Raw genomic sequence first — 20,764 nt, 5'->3', positions numbered from 1 at the left:
CTGATTAACTTCAGTGACTTTCAACAAGTCAGAGATTTTGAAAGAGCCCCTGCTTTTAACCGAGTTTGAATAAAACTCAAAATTCATCTATAAGCAGCATGATTTAATTGAAATGTTTGTGTATACTAGCATATAAAAAAGGCCTTGGACTCGTACAAGGAAACACACACCCGACAAAATATTGCTAAGAATAGTCGAGTGGTTTTATTAAAAGATGCCTTCCCGTCACGCTCCAATCAAATGTGCAAACTGTCAAATTATTTTAATTAGCGTGCTTCAAACTCAGTTATTTCTCATTAACATTTAAACCTGCATTGCTGTCCGCGTATTAAATCCAGTCATTGACAATGGGATTTGTCTGCCCCCCCTCCCTCCCCAGTTCCCAAGGAGGGTCTGAAGAACCAGGCGGCGTTCGAGGAGATGAGGGTTAATTACATCAAGGAGCTCCGGCGTTCTGTGGGGAAAGCGACCAACAACTCCGGTCAAACCTGGCAGCGCTTCTTCCAGCTCACCAAGCTGCTGGACGCCATGCATGATGTAAGTCCCGCCTTGCCGTCCAGGCCAATCGCGCACCGTACAGCATGGACTTCCGTCGGCAGCATCTCAAACACAGAGCAGGGTGCCCATTGCTACCGGGTTCTGAGTAAAATGGAAGCATGTTGGATTTGGATAATGCATTTACTCAGCGGTACCATGTTAGCTGCTGCGGCTTGGAATAAGAGTAATTGCATCCCAATCTGTCCCTGTGGGGAAGGTTATTTTCAGGTATGGACCGGCCTGGATTGGTGAATGCTACAGAAGGAGATTAATGATGGCTCGTGGGTTATTGGATTAGAGTAGACGTTTGCTGCTAAATTGTTATTCGTTTTTTTACGCATGGGTCACAGGTATGTAGTATGCATGATGTTGATATGACTGATTTTTGGTGCATTTTGCCGAGGAGGCGAAAACATAGCCTCCTCCTTGGTGGAGCTAATAAAATCTGTGACATGTTTCTCATCATATTCATGTGTCTGTGTTTTTCCAGCTGGTGGCACACCTGTTAGATTTCTGCTTCTACACCTTTCGTGAGTCCCAATCCCTGAAGGTGGAGTTCCCCGAAATGTTGGTGGAGATCATCAGTGACCAGATACCAAAGGTGGAGTCCGGTCTCACTCACACAATCTACTTCCACAAGAAGTGACTTGCTGAACAGTTGGAACTTTGATGAACTTCAAAGAGAGGAAGAAGACGAGTGAGGAAGGTCCTGACCAGTTGGCCTGAACCGTGCCGCCCAGTATGCCGCTCTGGAATGGGGCGAAAAGGCATTGTGACAGAAGAAGACGACAACGATTCTGATCCTGCGGGTCGGAGCTGTGAAGTTTGTCATGCCAGGGGTGACAAAAGACGCTGAGAAGGATTTATTACAAATGTGGTAAAAGCATCCTGAAGTGTCCCGCCCCAAAGACGATAACAGTATTTTATATGGAGATAAAGCCATACATTTCTTAGGATGCGCTAGATGCATTCACTGCTCACACAGACACACATATAGAGGTGCACATGCTATCCACATGCCTTCACAGAAATGCACAGATGCACTCCACATGCTCCAAAATCAGATTACCAATCTAGAGAAATAGTTGTTTTTTTTGCATAAATTAACTTAACTTTGGCTAATACAGTTTTTCAAAAATAATAGCACGACACAAAGACAAGATTTAGATTTTGCTTTGCAGTCTATCGACGTACTGCAACACTACAAGGCAAAAGACGCTACGTGGAGGCACAGAAATTAGAGACTCTCAAGAGGTCTGAGTAGAAAAGGGCTATGCAAACATCATAAGCTGGATAATTACATGAAATCTAACAATTCAAAAGTCTGAATCCCAATTAGTGTTATAACAGCCATTATTAACATCCATGCACTGAGCTTTTTAATTCAGATACGTAATAAAACAATCAAAAACTAATATGCAAAAAATCCCAAAGCTATTTTAAAACATAACAAAACGTCTCTTGTATAAAGAAACGCGTGCGCGTGATGCTCCCATGTCATTAAAAATCAGCGTAGTTAGCCGAAAGTGAGATGATACTGACGAGCGGCTTCACCTCGGTGCAACGAGCGGTCAAGAGCGCTGCAGGACGGAAAGCGTGCATTTACGGAAACGATTTCAGTAGAGTCTGCTGGAAATGGATTTGACTGAGGTGCATCCATAGTAATTGTGTTTTATTGTTATCTCCAGAGCAGCTGTCCAACTGTCTGTTTTTACTCACAATAAAGCAAAACCACCAGCCCCTTTGTGAGCCAACACTTATTTACTCTTCCCAGAAATAATAATAATGACAATAATTTAAAAAATCATTTTTCGAAAAGTGCGTTGCAAAGTTTTCGTTCTTGAGAAGCCGGTCGTTTTACATTAAGGTGCTTAATTCCTACCTAAAGCCAGGCAAAACGTAACATGTACAGTAACTTGTAGACAGTCCAGTAGACTATATTGGGCACACAGTTTAAACTCGCATACTCTGTAAAGTCGATATACTCATCCGATGCGGAGCGTCGCTCTGCAGTGCTCGCAGCAAAACGGCTAAATGTATCTTAAACACATTCTATTCAGCTGTGTACAGACAATGTTTTGAGGATGCTTGATAAGGAACTGGTGGCGTGATCACCTTTTATGAATTAGTTCATTTCCTGTGCTAGTCTTTAAGGTATGGCAGGCCCGTCCCACACTCCACTGGTTTCTGGGAGGACGTGAAACACTACTATGATGCTACTGAAGAGCGAAAGAGCCGCCGCAGAAGAAAAACAGTGGGGGCGTTTGATTAGTTGTTTTTTTTTTGTGCCCTGTGCGTGTGTATTTACATGTGAATGGAGTGACTGTGGCTTAAGTTGGTGTAGGTGTGTGTGTACGTTTCCTGCCAAGCGTGTGCGTCGTCGATCTGCTCCTTCAGCGTGGGTATTATGCATTTATGTTATAGGATTAAGCTGTATCCTATTTCCACATTTAGATTTGCACAGAGGAGGTATAATGTGAAATGAAGCATTAGAGCAGCTAGCGAGGAATTGTCTAGTGACAAAGTGGGGAAAAGGCTTTCTGCATGGTGACACAGAAAGTTTTGGTGTTTTGCTGATGGGCTTACGGTTCCCGTAACGACGCCGCTGCGTTATGAGGTCTCTTTGATGGCGGTTGTTGTGTCAACAGTGGCGGACAAAGAGACGGCGGTGGCATGATCGCAACTGTTATTTGGGACTGCATGAAAATTATTAGCGGGATTCAGGAAAGATGGTTTTAATTTCAGCTCAAGGGACCGTGGAATAGATTTGTCAGGACGGCATGTTTTTGTCATCCAATAATTTTTTTTTTTTCATTCTGGGGTGAACATTTGCTCCAGTTAATCAGCATTAATGGATCTGGTCCACTTACTTGTTTTATCAAAAGGGTATTTAAAAAAAAAGGTTTACCGTAAATCAATGATTTGGAGGTATTGATGTGGAGGACCCAAAAATGATTAATCTTTTTGAGGAGATTGCTTATTCATTAAACTAGAAAGCCATTTTCTGTCTCCCTATGCTGCCCACTAATTTTTTGTACAGTCCCTTCTCAGAAAGGCCTCATTGTCTTTCTTGCGTATTATTGGGCTGAAGTTGTGGACCTTTCAGTTAATCGATCACGGTTTTGCTTTGTTTGACCCATTTTCTGTCCTTTTTAAAAGGAGTAAAAAAAAAAAAAGAAACTGTCGCAAGGTTCATAGGATGAATGGGAAAGTATTTTAGAGAGAATTATATTTTGCTGGAAAACAATATTTAAATACTTTGTCTAAAAATGATATCCTTTTTGTAAAATGAATTAATGCATGCTTTTTCAATGAGATGTTTACATTGTATTTAAAAAAGGGAAACTTGTGCCTTTTTTATCTCACTTGATTTACAATTTTACATTATATATTGTAAATAATACAGGAAGTCCTTATGTTGAGTATAGTATGAAACATTTCTACTTTAACCATCTTGTTGGAATATTGGAGAGAAAAAGTGTTTCCCCACTCGCCATGATCTGTGTGTCGGATCACAGAGAATAATTTAGTCAAGGCTGGCAGAGAAATGAATGTATCATACATTGTGAGAGACTTATGGAATTTAATACCTGAATGTTAGAGTACATTTCTTATCTTCTTTAAAAAAAATATTTTACTTTTTCTTTCTTTTTTTAAACTTTTGCATCATCGTTCAAAGTGGCTCAAACAAAACACATTTCTAACCGTAACCAAGAGACAGTTCCCTGAGTTGTTGCTGTAGAAATGGTTTCCTGACATGGCAATATTGTTGATGAGCATCACAATAAATCTAAGAAATCACAAACTGGGATACCTGAAAGAAAGTTACTGACTTTAAAATAGAAACTCTGCACACATGCAATGATAAGTGACGGACGTGGAGACTGGAGCCTGAAGATTCCACAATTTGGGCTATATTGCAAAACAAGTTTCCATCATTAAAAGGAACAAACTTATCCCAAATGAAGTTTAACGATGCTGCAGGATGACGGGCGGCGACTGTTGTCCTCATTGGATTTCTAAAAAGTAAAAATTTATAAGAAATAATGACATTTTAGGAAATATTTATTTAAGAATTGGAAGGGGAGATTGATGCCACGCATGTCTGTATGGTAGTTAAATATGAAGCTAATGCCTGGGAGCTGTTAGCTTAGCACGAGGTTCAAAAGCAAAAAAAAAAAGAAATTTCATACCAGTTGGAAAAACCTCAGTGTAAAAATCACAACTTGTAGTTTTACATTGAATATGTAATCCTAGAAAGTCACTGATACAACTTGTCATTGCTTTTTGCTTTTTCCATTTGCGTTAAACAAAAAAGTTGATAAAAAATTAGCAGACTTTGTCTCCTTTGAAGCGTCAGGCTAGCTCTTTCGCTTATTTCCTATGTTTACGCTACAGTAAGGTAAGCATCACCCTACCGTAGCATCATATTTACCGTACAGACAACGTGCTTCTAACCTGAGCAAAAAGAACAATTTCTTTAAACGTCATCGATCACCGCCTACTTGGATAGAAAACGTCACGTTAACAGCTGCCTCCTAAATAAACTCTTGTAGGGATGAATGACTGAGAATGTGTTCAACTGCTGTTTCACAGTGCACAATCGCACCGCTCTGTGGAGTCACGCCATTAACATCTCCTGCTCAGTGATGAGTGGGGCGTAGAGCGACTAAGCCATATCTCCACAGCCATGGCAGTGCATTTCTTATCTATATATATATATATATAAATAAATATATACAAATGCTTTTTTTTCCAATTCCAAAAAAAAATAACTTTTTACTCCGGATACTTTGTACAATGTTTCTCAGTAACTATCCAGCAAACTTACAGTAGACACCCTTCAACATAAACCATTTAAACATCTTTGAAACCAGATACTGCTGTTTATCTTGATGCAGATATTGCCATATTTGTGTTTGCAAACTATTGCAAGATTCTAATAAAAAACTCTTTAAGAGATAACGTGATGTGATTTCAGTTTGTGTGTATGTGTGTGACAGAAGCTAGGAAACGTGCCAAAAAAGAAAAACCATGCCGTTTGATCTGCATGAATGCACAACAGCTGAGTTTGGTGGCCAGACGGGGAAGGAATGAAGAAATATAAAACCTGCTACTGTAGAACGATGATGAGGAGACGAAGAGGCAAACAGCAGAGAGGGGAGCAAAAATGACAGAGATTTTTATTTTTTTTACAGTAAAATGGTGCCTGTGGAGAAAAGTCACCATTAACCTTGTTAAAACCTGATCTGAACACACGTCTGCTTTGCCAGATTACAGAGACGGCAGCGTTGCTCTATTTTTGTCATTTTTTCTCATTTAATTTCTCTGAATCCGGAGCCCCGCTCCAAATCTCCCCCAGATTTCCAATTGCATTCACTTGCTGGCGTGCCAGATAAACAGAATCAATTGGATCGGGCTGATTTCACAGCAGCGCCCGCGCACATGGCGTCTTCTGAGCCCACTCTATGAGTTGAGGGCTTTTTTTTTACATTTTTCTCCAAATTTCCACTCACAGTTCACCTCCAATAAAATATCACATTTTATTATGATTACATTTCAGGAGTTCAGGCTGAAGGAACCATTTAAAGGGTGTAATGTTGTACATCAGTCTTCCAGACACGAAGGCTTTTTGGTATTTCACACACATTTGAGGTGTTTTAATTCATTGGGGTTAAAAGCGCTTTCGTCTGAGCCGAGTCACCGTGCGGGAACCATCTTATAGGGTTGAAGGACACTGCGACATGGAGGTAAGAGGACGGCTGGCACACGGCCACAAAGCCGGGGGAAATGAGAAATGAAATCATCCATCTGAATTTTGACTCGGATACTCAAAACCTATACTATCATCCAAATCCACAGCGATGCTGGAACGCTGAAGTAGTGCACGTTCAGACTTTGAACTTCCTGCGTCATACGCCCCAGCTTCATGGGAATGCGAAGGGGAAGAGGACGGAAAGCAGGAGGGAGTGGGGGCGCTTCTGAGACACGGACAGGTGGGGCAGAAGAAAATGGGAAGAGGGGAGCCACATGGCACGCGCTCCGACAGTCCAAGCAGAGTGAGCGGCAGGAAGGGGCGGATGCCTGTGATTCAGCAGTATGTGTTTGTACTTTTTAATAGTTGCACCGGCCCACATGCACTGGTGGGACTGATGCTAATTACTGAACCGGAGCCAAAGCACCAGGTCTTGGAGGCCACTCGATTCCTTAACTATCACACAGATTTAGTGGAAGAATTAACATGCGTGAGGCTCGGCTGTTAATGGATCAGGAATTGGAGTTGGATTACGCCGCTTTCCTCGCAGATTACCACCTATTTTTTTTCACATTACATTTGGGGGGGGAATTTATTTTTAGAAGCAGCCTCAAGTCACATGGCTGAGTGTAGGTCAACAAGGGAAGGTGCCTTTACAGGACCGGTGTCGCTGCAGAATGAAGCCGAGATTCACCGTCCCTCATTCTTAGACCCGTCAATGACACCACGGCTAAAATTACACGTAGCAGCAGAGTTACCATTGATGAAACACATTATTCTACAGTTTGTTTGTGTGTATCGTTCCCTTTTGTGTAAAGGTACGATTTGATTTTGACCCGAGAGAAAAATATACAACAATCTCGTTGATTTAAAATGAAAATGTATCACATTTATTGTAATGCAAGAATACATTATATATAGTTATGCACAAAACAATCTTTATTTGTTGAACATTGATCAAGAAAATACCCAAAGGTATAAAAAAATGTCATAAATCAATGTCTTAAATGGCTGCAAATGGAAACCGGCTGCTGGAAAGCCCTTCTTGGATGAATTAAAATGTCTTTTCGAACAGCTGAAGGATGAAATGCAATCAGACATGCTAAAAGCAAACCAAATGAAACTTTAAAACATTCCATCTCTTAGCAGATGTGTAAAACATGGCAGTCATAAGTTGAACAAACACTTAACGGATGTACTGAAACCCGATTTCTACCCGCGTCGATAAAATAGTAATAAAGTTCAAACTGTGGGAGTGTCTGGCTTCTCTGCTCAGAGCAAACTGAGCAACGTTCAACATTTCATGAAAAAAACCCAAAAGATATCACACAAACATACTTGGTGTCAATCATTACCTATTGAAATGTACCTCTGTTGACTCGGTCTGATGATAAGGCACCAGAGGCGTTTCCCTGGGTTCCCCGAAGGAGTGCACCAAGAATAAAATAGTACTGAGTGTGTAAGAAAGTCAAACGTCATGCAATCAGTGTGCTAATTAAATACAATATAATAATGTGCCTCATTTCCCCCTCTCATACATACTGAAAGCTGACTGTGGGTCTTCTCGTGTTTGATGCGTGGCAGAAACGGGGTAAGGAAATATTCAAAGTCAAAAAATAAAAATTGAGATTGTCTAATGCTGCTGGATATGGTGCAAAACATCATTAAATAAACAGTAATCTGTCCTTCTTTGATCTTTGGAGTTATCTTGCGTGACTTGGGAGCTCATGGATACCATGTGTAAGGTTTTGGGTGTGGGGGGTGCGGGGGCATTCAACAGATACTCATTCTCTGGCGCTGCTACGGAACTCACCTGAATGTAGTGAGGCTACAGCAACTTTGCATACAGCAGAATATAAGCGCAAACCCATAATAACAAAACACTCAAAATCATGATGAAACTCAACCAAAGCAAATTCAAAAAGGGGAAGAAGCGCGCTTGCAGCTTCCTCCACGCACCGGATCGACTCGCCGGCCGAACAGAGCACACGCACCTGTGAATTTAAAAGTCGTCCACCAGTAACACGTCAACGCCGCAGAGATTCGGACGAACAAAGACCTGCTGTGAATGCCAGAGCGGAGGCGCATTCGTCTCTGTAGATGTTTCCAGGTGGTGCAGGTGACCTCCAGTTTAAATATTTCCACGCTGGGCTACAGCATCTCCACATAATTTTCAGGGATGAGGCCCCTCTTTCCGTCCAGCTCGCCATCCAGCCAGCCCGGCTCTCTCGACTGAGTCACTGTGGATGGGGGGGGGGGGGCACAGCGTCAGCGTTGGGACACCACCACCGCCGGGGAGACAGGGCGGTGGACAGACAGAGGACACCTCACCTCTGCATGGAAGTGCATTTTTTCAGCGGATGCAGTTCGACAGATGCACGTTCTGAACCCGGAACCGTTTTTTCCAGTATTTAACCATCAGCTTAATACAAAGAGCGCCAACTGTTGCACCAACAGCTGCATGGGCTGTAAAATATCTCAGTCCGCCTCGTCTTGGGGGCAGCACGGCATTCACAAGTCTACGCGTCATCGCTCTGCTGTGTCGACTGAACCCAAAAAGACAGAATCGAATCAATAGAGTCTACAGCACCTTTATTGTGTCTTCATCTCGCAATAAAGCATGCTCTGACAAAAAAACAAAACAATTGGAACTACAAAATTCTCATTTCCTCTGAGAGCGATTAAAGCTCAGCTGAGCCTCTTCCAGAGGAGCAAATCTGTGTCTCCTGCTTGCTCCCCCCCCCCCCCCCCCCACCCTAAATCTCTGTTCTCCCACTCCTGGTCTCCATCTCTGTTCGATTGAAGATCAGATTGGGTGTTCGGTTTTCCTGCAAATCTAATATGCCAGGGCTACTTCTGAGTGAGCGACTGGTTGAGGCGATAACACTTACCAGCATCGAATATTGCGCCGACCTGGAAGGAGAGCTCAGAGTCGTGCTCAGCCTCACATGGGTACACTGCCTTGGCTTTCCTGCCGGTGACACTGAAAAATGAAGGCAATCAGTTGGCTGGCAGAGCTTTGGGGAGGATTATCGCACAGTTCAATCTGGGCCCTGGGCCTTGCTTGCTCATTCACTCACCAGCCTGATTCAACAGAAATGGCCCGGGCTCGGAAATAAGCAAAAGCACCAAGAGAGGAGCCGTTTCCAGTCTAGACAGCCTAGCGATCGAGTCAAATCATGTGCGTGCGCATACACAATGAGATGGAGCAATGTTTGCAGTAGGCTTTTGTACAGCCCGAAAAAAGCACACGCCCTGCTGGTCCACACCAGCAGACAACCATCTATGCAGAGATAATTAAAATGTGGCGGGGGGGGGGGGGGTGCTCAAAAAGCAAGTTTGCACACAAAGAGAGGTCGAGAGGACATTTCTCTCCACTGTGCTTTCAAAAATTCACATTTGTGAGCTCAGAAGCCAAATTTAAATCTGTCTAATGGTGCAGCGCGCTGTGAAAGAAGCTATATTCACCGCCCTGTAGAGGCTAGTAAAAAAAAGTTGTATTTATGCCATTGCATTTCCCGAAAACAAAAACTGTTTGCACAGAAACGTTGTTGTGCTCGCTATAAGCAAAGCGTTATCCAGGCTGCCAGCGACATTACCATGTAGCGCCTTCAACACGCGACGCGCCTGTTAAATATTCATATTCTTCCTGCAGAGCAGCAACAATGTAGGATGAGAGAGGAGCGAGAAGATATACAAACTAGGAAGGGGAAAGAAAAAAATAAAGTCGGTGGTCAAAGAGTTGTCGATTCAATGTTCAGCAGAGTTCTGGGATTCAGGATTTTTGAAACATTCGTGCAACTTCACGTTGAAGAAAATGGTCATGTTTGTATTCATATGAAAATAACTTTAATGGGCGGCCCATTGAATGACAATTTCCTCTGTAGCACCTGAAAGCTCTGAATAATCATTTGAATATTCCCGAAAGGAAGAAGAGCAATGGATTAGTGTAATTGGCAGAATTTCGGTCCCGCCCCAGTTCACTAAGATACCTGCGTGTGAATCTGTGGTTTAACCTGAGTCGGGGAGGTAAGGTTGCTATCCCTAAAGCCGAGACGTGTTGCAATAAAATCCCCCAGAGGCACGCCGAATTAAAGGGCAGGTGATTGCATGAGAACGTCGGATACATTAACCATTCAAGGCAGCAGGGAACGGTTTGAGGGATTCCGTGAACAAGCACAATAAGACAAGCAAACCAGCGACGGAGACGGCGAGGGAACGCTAAAGGAGTGAAAGGAAGCTGACATTTAACAAGGACACGACAGCCAGAAAGGGATCGACGAAACAGAAGTAAAGGCGGAGCATAAAAAGAGAGGGAACCTGGTCTTACCTCTCCTCTGGCTTTTCTTTTTCAGAGGCAGCTGCGGCGGCAGCGGGCAGGATCTCAACCGGAGATCCAGAACCGGTCCAGAAGGCTCCAGCTGTGGGGGACCTGGCAGAAAAAAGATCATTTGGTATTTTACTGACTGAAACAAAAGAAGAAGACTCAGTCGGTTTACATAGACGCCGGTGAGAAAGTAGCCTCCCGTTAGTCCAGAGCCTCTGCCATTCGACTTCTAGCAGATATCAGGAGAAACTCCACAATCGCTGCAAACTTGGCTCCAATGATCATTTTACGTTGTGAAAAGGAATTAAGCAATGTCCAACTTGATGAAGAAACATATTTAACTTGTAGAGTCAAAAGAACAATTCTAGGACTTTCCAAACAGAGACTAAAGCTTCATGTGTTTGCTGGGCTGATATCAGGACGAGGCCTATGGCCAACATACAGGAAGGGGGGCCGGGGGTCCTGACAAAGGCAGCGTGGATCAGAGGGGCGCAGGAGTCAAAGCAAGGCATCCCTCTGTGTTCCATGCCTGCCCCAGGGCCAGTGCTAATACAACACATAATGAGAAAATTGCTGCTAGCTGCCGCTCCCATAGAGACGTTAATAAAGGCAATTAGAGTGAGCAGCTTGAGGAGGGCTGGAGGTTGAGAGGATGCTGTGAACATCGGCCATGTTGGCACTGGTGCAGGCAAAGAAGCGAGGGGTGGCCTTCAGGGAGAACACGCTCGGGGACCGTATGTGGCCATAGGTGGAGGTGAATGCACGGTCCTGGGCTTCATCTTTTATTACCCCCCCCCCCCCTCTGCCTCCCCTCTCAGCGTGCTTGTCCATCCCCAGCGGTGGCTGCTGTGTTTGGGCCTGGCCTGACCGTGGGTGATTTATAGCTCTGCAGCAGTGTGAGGCCACTGTGGTATACAGCTGCTCCACATCAGCATGGGGGGGGGGGGGGGGGGATAGTGCGCTGCACTGCAGCAAATACACTCATTAACCTGGGGCCCGGCAACAACCGCTGTCTACTTGGGTCAGAACCAAGAGAATGGAGACACATAAGGGCACCAATAGCTCCTCCCACCTGCGGGTGAAGCTTTGTAGGTTTTGCACAAAACAATGTACGCACACATGCATATATATCTAAGAAGAGTTAAGATCATAACTGCTTGTTTTATCTGGGAGAGGATTATGCAGATCCGTGCAGATCTTTAAAACAAATAGGTGTCTACATAATTATAGAATAAACTGTGGGGAAAGCAGTGAATGTCACACGACTGCCCTAGAAACTTGTTAAATGAACCAGAGGTTAAGTGGATTCATCCCAAAATTGCTTTCACAATTATAGCAAAGCCAAACCGAAGGAAATCATTTGCAGTTTCTCCAACAAAAATAGCACCGAGCTTTGAATTGCTCATCCGTTGTTTTCACCCATCATGCACAGGCCGAGCTAAGCTCCTGCAGTAAACATGATTAAATACATTAAATAGGAAGTCGACGCGCACACACACACACACAGTGGCCTGTGTGAGGCGCGCATGAAAATCCCTCTCCAGATGTTGGTAATGTGTGTAAGATATGGAAGTATATGGTGTTTTTACGTACGAGTACAATACACACGTTATACAGTGTATACATCACACAAATTAAAGCATTGTGATTGAAGTAAAGGCGAGCGCATGCTTCAATTTCTGGGGTAACTTCTTCCCGCCCATTTTTAAATAGTTTAGATGCTTCTTGCCGCCGCTCATTGATGAAGGAATGAATTTGTTTCCCAGGTGGGATGAACGAGGGGACGGTACCGTCTGATGCTTCTTTCTTTGACCGTCCCGCTGTGGGCTCGCTTTGACACGAAAAAAATTCCGGTCAATTATAATAGTTGCAATGGTCCCACTGACACATGACATCCTTAACCTCCTCCTCTTCCTCTTCCTCCTCCCGGTGGGGGGGGGGGGGGGGGGTTCCTGGCCTTCAGCAGGACATGTCAGCTCTCCACAGGCTTGTTTGACAATAATTATGCCTTTGGGGGGGGGGGGTTCCAGCAGGCTATGGCATGATACCCGCCTCATTACAAGGAGATAACCAAGTGTTATTCAATGTTAGTCCGGATTTGTGAACAGTCATCTTCCTCCTGTGGGACCTGCAAGCATTTGGCATATCCGTGTTTGCCTTGGACTACGCCTCTGATAGCGGAGCAGCTCTTGGTAGTAAGGTGTGCATTGCACAGGTTTTGAGACACTGCCTCATCAACCGAGTGGTACATCCCATTCCTCCATCCGCTGTCGTACCTCTAGAAAAACACGTCCGAACGTGAGGGGGGGGGGGGGGGGGCATCATCGAGTTTAGATTTACACACTTTTACGTTCGAAGATGTGATTAAGTCGCATTCCCGCTTAGCGCTCTGGCTATTTCCTTTTGCAGAGGTCAGCAGTGGTGTCAGCGTTGTTGTATGCACAGATTTGGAACCAGCTGGGAATACAGCACATCTCTTATGGTGAGTGTGTAAAAAATAGAAAGAGGATAAAGTTCAGGCCTATGAGTAAGTGTGTAGCTCTCCAACGAGAGGCCCATCTGGTCCACGATTCCATCGCTGTTGCTCGGTTAAAAAGGGAGAAGAAAACGAGGAGTGTTGGTGAAGATACGACCTCCAAAGATGCTTTTTATAAATGCACTCATTCTGAATTCGGTTCCTGTAACATGTTTGCCGGAGGATTAAAGGGTCATGTTTACCCTTGTCTTACATCACTGTTTCTTTTAGCACTCAGTAAGTATTTGGGACGCTCACCGTTGATGTTCCCAAAGAGGAATTCTGTCCCACCTCTTGCTTGATATACACATTCAGTTGCTTAACAGTAAAAGGTCTCCGTTATCATATTTGGCACTACATGATGCACGAGAAAAAGTGTCAAGTAAGAAGGGCAGCGTTGAGATCTTGTAGTATTTCTCGTATAAAGTGTGATCAAACTTGCAGTCGAGCTAAATGCAGAGTCCCAGTATGTGTGGGCAGGAAATAACCACTTATCTGCCCCCCCCCCTATATGATCCACAGCTGTGTGCATGTAAGCTCCTTAGAGGGCAGGGCAGAGGAGAAGAAGCTGTAACATACTTATTAGGGCATGGAGCAACAGTAATGCAAGGAGAAGACGCTGAAAATGACCGAGATGCTAAATTGTGCCGCCGTCCACAAAGAGTTCATCGACGATAACGCGAGTCGAGATGCATTTTTCTGTAGCTTCCCTTCAGGAGACAGATGCCGTTTCCCAGATGAACTCATGAACACAGGGAAGGAAACACATATCAGCGCAAACCTGGGAGTAATCTAGCAACTGCCCCCTCTGCCGCTCATTTAGGCCGAGACTGACGTCGGAAAAACTGGCTTCCAGGCCAGAGAGGTGCTGCGCTAACAGGTCTCCACCATCTTGCATGCTACGATTTACGAGTGAGCAAAGCCAGGGTGACACCCTGCGACATATGGCGCAAGTCTTCATAAAGGGACACCCCTTATAGCTGTGGCTATAAGGGTAAACAAGATGAATATCTCCCCCATGCCAATACGATTTAAACAGCCGACGCTCGGCCACCTGTCTCCCAAACAAATAAGAGCTGAGATTTATGACCTCCTCCTCGCTTGTGGAAATGCACAAAAAAAAAAAAAAAAAGGGGTCACATGAGTCATTTGCAATCTTATCTAATACCGCAAAGACGGAAAATGATTCACGCAAACATGGCAACAAACGCTGGTACACGCACAGAGGTCAAAGTGAAGTAGCAATCATGCTGTCCTCTGTAAAGTTGTGAGGAGGATATGCTGTTATTTTATAACTCACTTCAGTTGATGGGGGGGGGGGGGGGGGGGGGAGAGAGATTGAGACAGTGAATGTGAGAATGTCTATTTCAAGGTGAATCTGTAGACATGACACAGCAGAGAGTCTAACATCTGCAGCATAACCCAATAAGTCATCGAGCACATCAGCATTCAAGGCAAGCCATGGGCTGGAAACAACAAAGGGGGGGGGGACCAAGGACTTTGAGAGACTGAGGACAGAAAAGCAAAGCCTTGGAGAAGCAAAGCATTTTCCATCTGGAACAACACGAGACAAAGACCTGGGATTTGACCAACGTGAAGGAAGAAAGAAAAATCATCAATATATTCTCATCTATGTGTTCTTGTTTGTTTAACTCATTCATATATTTGTGTGTGGAATGTCAAAAATAACGACTACGAACAACACAGGGCGAACAAAAACAACTCCCGTCAGGATAAAGAGGTTTATTCTACTTCTACGCATCCGCGCGTATTAATCAGGGTCCTGGGCCGCTTACTTGGAGTTGCTTCCCGAGCTGAGGCTGGTGCCGAGTGGGGCGTGGTCACACCTCTCTGCAGTCACCTCTGAGGTGGAGGCTGACGACGACTGGGACGACACCGACTCGTTGCTGCTCATTGACGTCTCATCTGCATTGAGGCTGGAAGCGTCGGTCGCTGCCGACACTTACAACGGGGAAAAGAAAGCCTTAATTATTATAGTTAATTACAAAGCAAATAGTATGTTTTGTTAATGTTAAAAATAAATTACTGATAGCTTACCTGAGAAAACATCTGAATTATATAACACAGAACAGAGGAGAATTCTACGTCAACAATCAAAGCACAGTAGAGGAATGGAAGAAAACACTGGGGACATCCAAGTCTATCATTTTAATTTAACTGCCAAGTAAAGTTATTTCTCTTGGAGATGACAGAAGCAGCCGTTATTGTTAAAAAGAAAAGAAAAAAGAAGTAGAATATTTGGAGTATCTCTTCATCCTGTCAAAGCCCTTAAACCAAAAGTCCATATTTAATTAAAAATGAAGTGATTTAGCGATGGTGTTTACAGTCAAATCGCTACCAAATGTCATAACGTATTTATACATTCCACATTGACCAGGCATGCAACCGCAGCATCAATGATCCGATGCACTGTGGAAGTTACAGGCCCTGCACAGCCACACAGATGTTTTCCCATTTTGATTAATCACAGCTCAGCAACAGTAAAATATTCTCGAGGGTAAATTATGTGAAATCACCAAACCGCCTGAACTATGATAATGAGCAATGATCAAAGGGTAATTACAGGATCAATAAGAGGGCGAGGGAGGCATGAAAAAAGAAATCACAATCTATACTGGCTCACAGACGAAGTGAAAACACCTGCGTGTCGGTCCTTTAATGTTGCATACAGAACATCTACACATTAACGCGATTAGAAATATCCATGTCTGCATCTCACTTTGACTTCACAGCTGTTGCTGAAAAAAAAAAAAGAAAGAAAGATCAATCTGTTACCATTTTGATGGTTTGAGAATTCCTTGCTCTCCTCCTTATGGTTCAGAGAGGAAATAATAACGAGCGCCATCTTTTTAGCACATTTGAAAACAGAAAGTGGAAATTTTGCAGGAAATATTTTAGTACAGCAATCTATGAAATGAGAATGACAAAGGACCTATTGTTGATGATCCGCTGTCAGGTATCGGACACAAGCAGTGTCACAGGAGGCCATGCGACTTGTGCCCCCCCCCCCCCCCCCCCCCCCCCTTCTCGCCCTTACAGTTCATCTTGCTCACTACATGCTGAGGCAGCACAAAGTTTATAAATGTAGTATGCCTTTCATCCCCGATGATAAACCATCCCATAAAGATGAGTCGAGGCCATCCGATTCCTTTTGTATTCCGGAGGACAGAATTACACGAAAACGGACTATTTGGGTCACGATCACCTCGTCTAAAGAAAAAGAGCGGATCCTAATCATCTCCCGTTTCATCAGCTGAATGGAAATTAAAGCCTTTTAGAAAATAAATGTACAATAGTTTATAATGTTAATCTGTCCACATTATTATTTAAAAAGAAGGGACTGAGCACAGATCGACATCAAATCTAGAAAATAAATATTCATCAAACCGCTGGTCAAAAATCAAAATGACAAGGCGTCATATCCAACTGCAAGGAGCTACAAATTTTGATATTGTGAAATGTGTCAGAGTATTCTATTAGAAATGAAGTACAGCAGCAATATCCAGACCTGCAATACACTGTTCTGGTTCTGAGGAGTTACTGGGGAACAGACAGCCTAAACATGAGCGAGCAAGCTAATGAATCTTGATCCCAGCAGGAATCAGGGTTAAATAAGATCATTTGCCACGGCAACCAAAAAGGAACCGTCTAACGTAAGCACCTTGAATATATTCCAGTATTTATGAAGGCTATAAATATTTTTCTACCCACATAAGACAGGTGCTGATTCAACTGTACGAAGGATTAAATTAAGACAGGGGTGTTTCTGTTATTCAGCTATTTCTCATCGCTATAACTGATGCGTGACAAAATAAACTGGCATCTGGGTATCCTTGTGGAAGTCTTTATGATCTTATGATATGGTTCCGTCTCAAACGCAGTTCGGTATGAAAACATGCAGGTTACACACGTGCGTGCCTCTCACCGTTCTGAATGTCCAGGGCTTGTGGGTTGTAGACAGCCAGGGGCCGACTGTGGCGACTCTGCTTCTTGGACATCCTTGTGGGAGCAGAGAATGCCGGGGCAGCAGGTGAAATGGGGCAGGACTCCGGAGCATCCGCAAAGATCTGAATGCACAACATGAATAAGTCACAGTGCAAATACAGAGAGAGGAGCATTTTCTTAACTTGGTGAAGAGGTTTTTGAAAGGGCTTTTCATAGCAGCCATTTGCAGCCAGGCCAGAAGCTCTTGGGAGAATCTGAGCAGCTCCGTGATTAAACCCTAAAAACCTGCGTGGGAAATGATTTTCTGTGCCAAAACAGAGCAGCTTCACATGCAAAGCAATTTCATCCTTCCCATTTATCTGGTTAAGATGACATTTCTCCTTAAAGAAATTGAAAAGTTGTGAATGAAATAAACAGGGTTTCAGACTGGCAAACTGGTGCAGCCTGTTTACACTGGGCCGTGTTTACATATCAACTTCAGATGAGGAGTTAAAAGGGAATAGGGCTGCAGAGGAGAGGAAGTCTCAGCAGAGTCTCTGAAAGGATCACAGGCGAGGAGAGGAGGGAGGCAAGGGGGGGGAAGTGGCAGAAAAAGTGAGGCACACAGAGGAGGGGCCATGAGAGAGAAAGTTTCGAAGTAAGAGAAAGGCAGATAGAAAGAGTGAGAAATCTGATATGGCTGAGAGTTTCTGCTCACAGTCTCCCTCCTGCCTCTCTGCAGATGGAGGTGAATGTTAAACAGAATCTACTGTTGGTATCTGGGGGCATCAGAAAGTCTGGAGCGGAACCGAGCTGTGAGCAATGTTAATGCCTGTCTGTCTGTTTAACGTTCCCCCTGCTCCACCATGCTGTACTTTCCAGAATACTCTTCCTGCATTCCAGCACGATAGATTCTATCATGTGGAGTGGGCAGTGTTGGATATCCGTTTTTGTCTGGAAACATTACCCAAATCGTCTTTCGTTAATTGTTGCCGGAGGAAAAAATTAAAAATCACAGAGACAGGAACTAGCGGAGTGCTACTTGACACAGATTAGGAAATGAATTACAACACTTTCTCTCTTTTGACATGGGCAATTATCCGGCTTTGAGGATTGTTACAGATGAATGACATTCCGAGGAGATTACACGATCACATGGAGAGCAGGCAAGGAAACAACTCATAACCACACAAAGATGTTTTCAGGCAGGCAAAGGGGCCCTCGCAAAAATAAAATGTAAATAAAAAATATGCAGAATAATCAAGAGAATGAAGGGATTATCCGGCTTTTAATTCAGGTATGAGCACCTGGGGCTCCTCCTATTGGTCAGATTGAAAATTGTCATCCTAAACAGCCTCACACCTCTGAAAGTTAATACTAGCGTACAGGGCATCTTGTTCTGTTCGTTTAAGATAGTTTCTTTCACTTTCTTTAACAGACTCATGAATTTATTCGGCAAATGTATCAAAAACAATTTTAATTGGTTGAGCAACGGATCTGAGTTTTCAGCGCATTATGAAAGACTGGCAAGTAAATATACGCACATTTAAACAACCTTAAACGGAAGCTATAGACTAGAGAACAGCACCCACACGCAATATTCAACTGAAATTAAATTCTGTTCACAGGTACGGAACAGTATGTGCCAAGAGAAAATGAAAAGGGAAAAAAAAGCAACCCAAATCTTAACATCTCTTGGTTCACTTACACGTTTATTATCCTTCAGTATCAAGTAATTACACACCGTCTAGCTTTGTAAATGCAAAGGATGTCATTTCAGCTGATTCATATTTCATCTGGGACTATCACTGCACCTTGTGTTGCCTAAACTGCACAAAATCTTTAATAAATATAGAGTCGATCTGGATGACAAGCAGAAACCCAATTACACAGAACGTGCCGATCTGACAGAATTAATCAATCAGCACAGTAGAAAGTCAAAACAGAGAGAAAGTAGACATTTTTTTCCTGCACTTGCAAGAGATCCTGGAGCTACGAGCCGACTTTATACCCAGTGTTGAGTTTAAGGTGTATTATGGTATACTGGTAACAGTGCAGTAGTGAACACGCTGTGTGCATGTCTTGAGCATTTACCTTTTCATGGTGCTCAATGAGGATCTCCACCACAATGTTCTGGAACTTCAGATCCATGATGGCAGCAACAGTCTCCTCCTGCGGCCTCATTAATGTGGGGCCAAACACCACGCCCAGGTTGGCCACAGTCATCAGATTCTGTTTACAGTGAGCTGCCACACTGAGGAAGACAACAACTCTAACTTTAACTCTATCTTCACTGATAGAATGTAGTATTATTATTATGAGGACTGATTAATCTAGTAAGAAACAGAACCTCATTCTTGATGCTCTGCTCATCTCTGATCTGTTAATGCGATTTATTGCCACAGGAAATGTTATTGACCAACAAGGAAATTAAGTCACGGCTTGGCTACTTCCTAGAAACACCCTGGATCTACCCCACAGGCTTTTCCCGTGCGTTCTGCATTGATTTGAACTGAAAATACTTCCATTTTATTAAACGCTTTCTAGATAAGTTTGAAAAATGCATAAAGTTTCTTAGCAGACCAAAACAAGTGGGAAAAAAAACCATGCGAAGATTACCGGTAAGTTATACGGACAGGTGGAGTGATTTCACACTCAAAATATGATGCTATGCAGTGCATGTGCAGAGACACAGTTTAAATAGCTTCAAAGGATGCCTTTGAAGACAAAAACATTGGTGACAACTCAAATTTATAACATCTCTGAAACCATTCAGATAGCAGTGTGAAATTCTGGCTTTGCTTCCTTCCCCTGCAGGACATGCAACCACGCCAACTTCAGAAAAATACTCAAGTCTCTCCAGTCTGGAGAATTTCACGCTGGATAATCCAAATTCAATTTCAATAGCGCTTGCCTTTTCACCAGAGCCCGATTCCGCAGCAGGTTTCTATGAAATAAGATACACTAGACTTTCACTGCCTCGGGGAAGAGGGATTATTTACTTATCTTCAATTTGCTCATATTTAGTTTATAAAAAGCTTGCTGGGTTAAAACCTTGTAATGCCAGCTAAGATGATTTCTTAAATCTTTCTCCCAATCGAATGATGCACAATTGTGGACCATCCTGCAGTATTCTCTTGAGAAGCCTTAATTTGAGAGGTCAAAAGAGAACGGCGAACATTAAATATTCTTACCCGGTATCCTCTGAGCAGACAGAGAGGAGATGGAGTGACAGCAGGGAAGGGGGAGTGAAGAGAGTGGGAGTGAGATAGAGAGAAAAAGCATGTGGAGTGAGAATGAGGAGACAGACAGGAAAAGCAGAAAGGGAGAACTGAAAGAGAGGGGGTGGAGATTGGGTGAACTATGACCAAGGAACTATGAAGACTCACTTGGCCAGATGCTTCATGAGCAGCCCGAGGACTTGCCGATTCCTCTCTGGCAGTTTGTGGACCAGGCAGTGGATGGCTTGGATGCGAGACTTTGGACTTCCACCCTCTGAACAGATGCAGAAACAGCCACGCACTCGCGTTAAACTACGAGGATTTCTGTGCTCCTCAGGTGGCAGGGAGCCAACACAGCTGTGATTGAATACTCGACAACAATTGAAGCAGATGTTGATAGACTACATATACTGTCAGTTCTATCAGCGTACAGCGTAGAGTTTAAGCTGCAGGAGCATCAAATA

The 20,764-nt window shown here is 43.6% G+C and overlaps 2 protein-coding genes across 2 annotated transcripts in view; one reads left to right on the top strand and one right to left on the bottom strand.

Moving 5' to 3' along the window:
* nr3c2 (nuclear receptor subfamily 3, group C, member 2) overlaps nucleotides 1-1,183 on the top strand; it is a 41,148-nt gene extending 39,965 nt beyond the window's left edge. Inside the window, exons 8-9 of the mRNA XM_068751096.1 lie at nucleotides 380-537; nucleotides 1,028-1,183. Coding sequence (XP_068607197.1) covers nucleotides 380-537; nucleotides 1,028-1,183 — 314 coding nt within the window. The remainder of the gene's footprint in view (nucleotides 1-379; nucleotides 538-1,027) is intronic.
* A 5,972-nt stretch (nucleotides 1,184-7,155) lies between these two features.
* arhgap10 (Rho GTPase activating protein 10) overlaps nucleotides 7,156-20,764 on the bottom strand; it is a 29,880-nt gene continuing 16,271 nt past the window's right edge. Inside the window, exons 17-23 of the mRNA XM_068750674.1 lie at nucleotides 20,469-20,574; nucleotides 19,174-19,333; nucleotides 17,081-17,222; nucleotides 14,931-15,096; nucleotides 10,623-10,724; nucleotides 9,184-9,275; nucleotides 7,156-8,532 (exon numbers count right to left, since the gene is read on the bottom strand). Coding sequence (XP_068606775.1) covers nucleotides 8,444-8,532; nucleotides 9,184-9,275; nucleotides 10,623-10,724; nucleotides 14,931-15,096; nucleotides 17,081-17,222; nucleotides 19,174-19,333; nucleotides 20,469-20,574 — 857 coding nt within the window. The 3' untranslated portion in view covers nucleotides 7,156-8,443. The remainder of the gene's footprint in view (nucleotides 8,533-9,183; nucleotides 9,276-10,622; nucleotides 10,725-14,930; nucleotides 15,097-17,080; nucleotides 17,223-19,173; nucleotides 19,334-20,468; nucleotides 20,575-20,764) is intronic.

This window comes from Brachionichthys hirsutus, chromosome 17 (genome assembly GCF_040956055.1).
Source record: "Brachionichthys hirsutus isolate HB-005 chromosome 17, CSIRO-AGI_Bhir_v1, whole genome shotgun sequence".
NCBI classification, from domain to species: domain Eukaryota; kingdom Metazoa; phylum Chordata; class Actinopteri; order Lophiiformes; family Brachionichthyidae; genus Brachionichthys; species Brachionichthys hirsutus.
The sequence above is the reverse complement of the archived record's forward strand: the minus strand, read 5'-3'. Positions and strand labels throughout refer to the sequence as shown.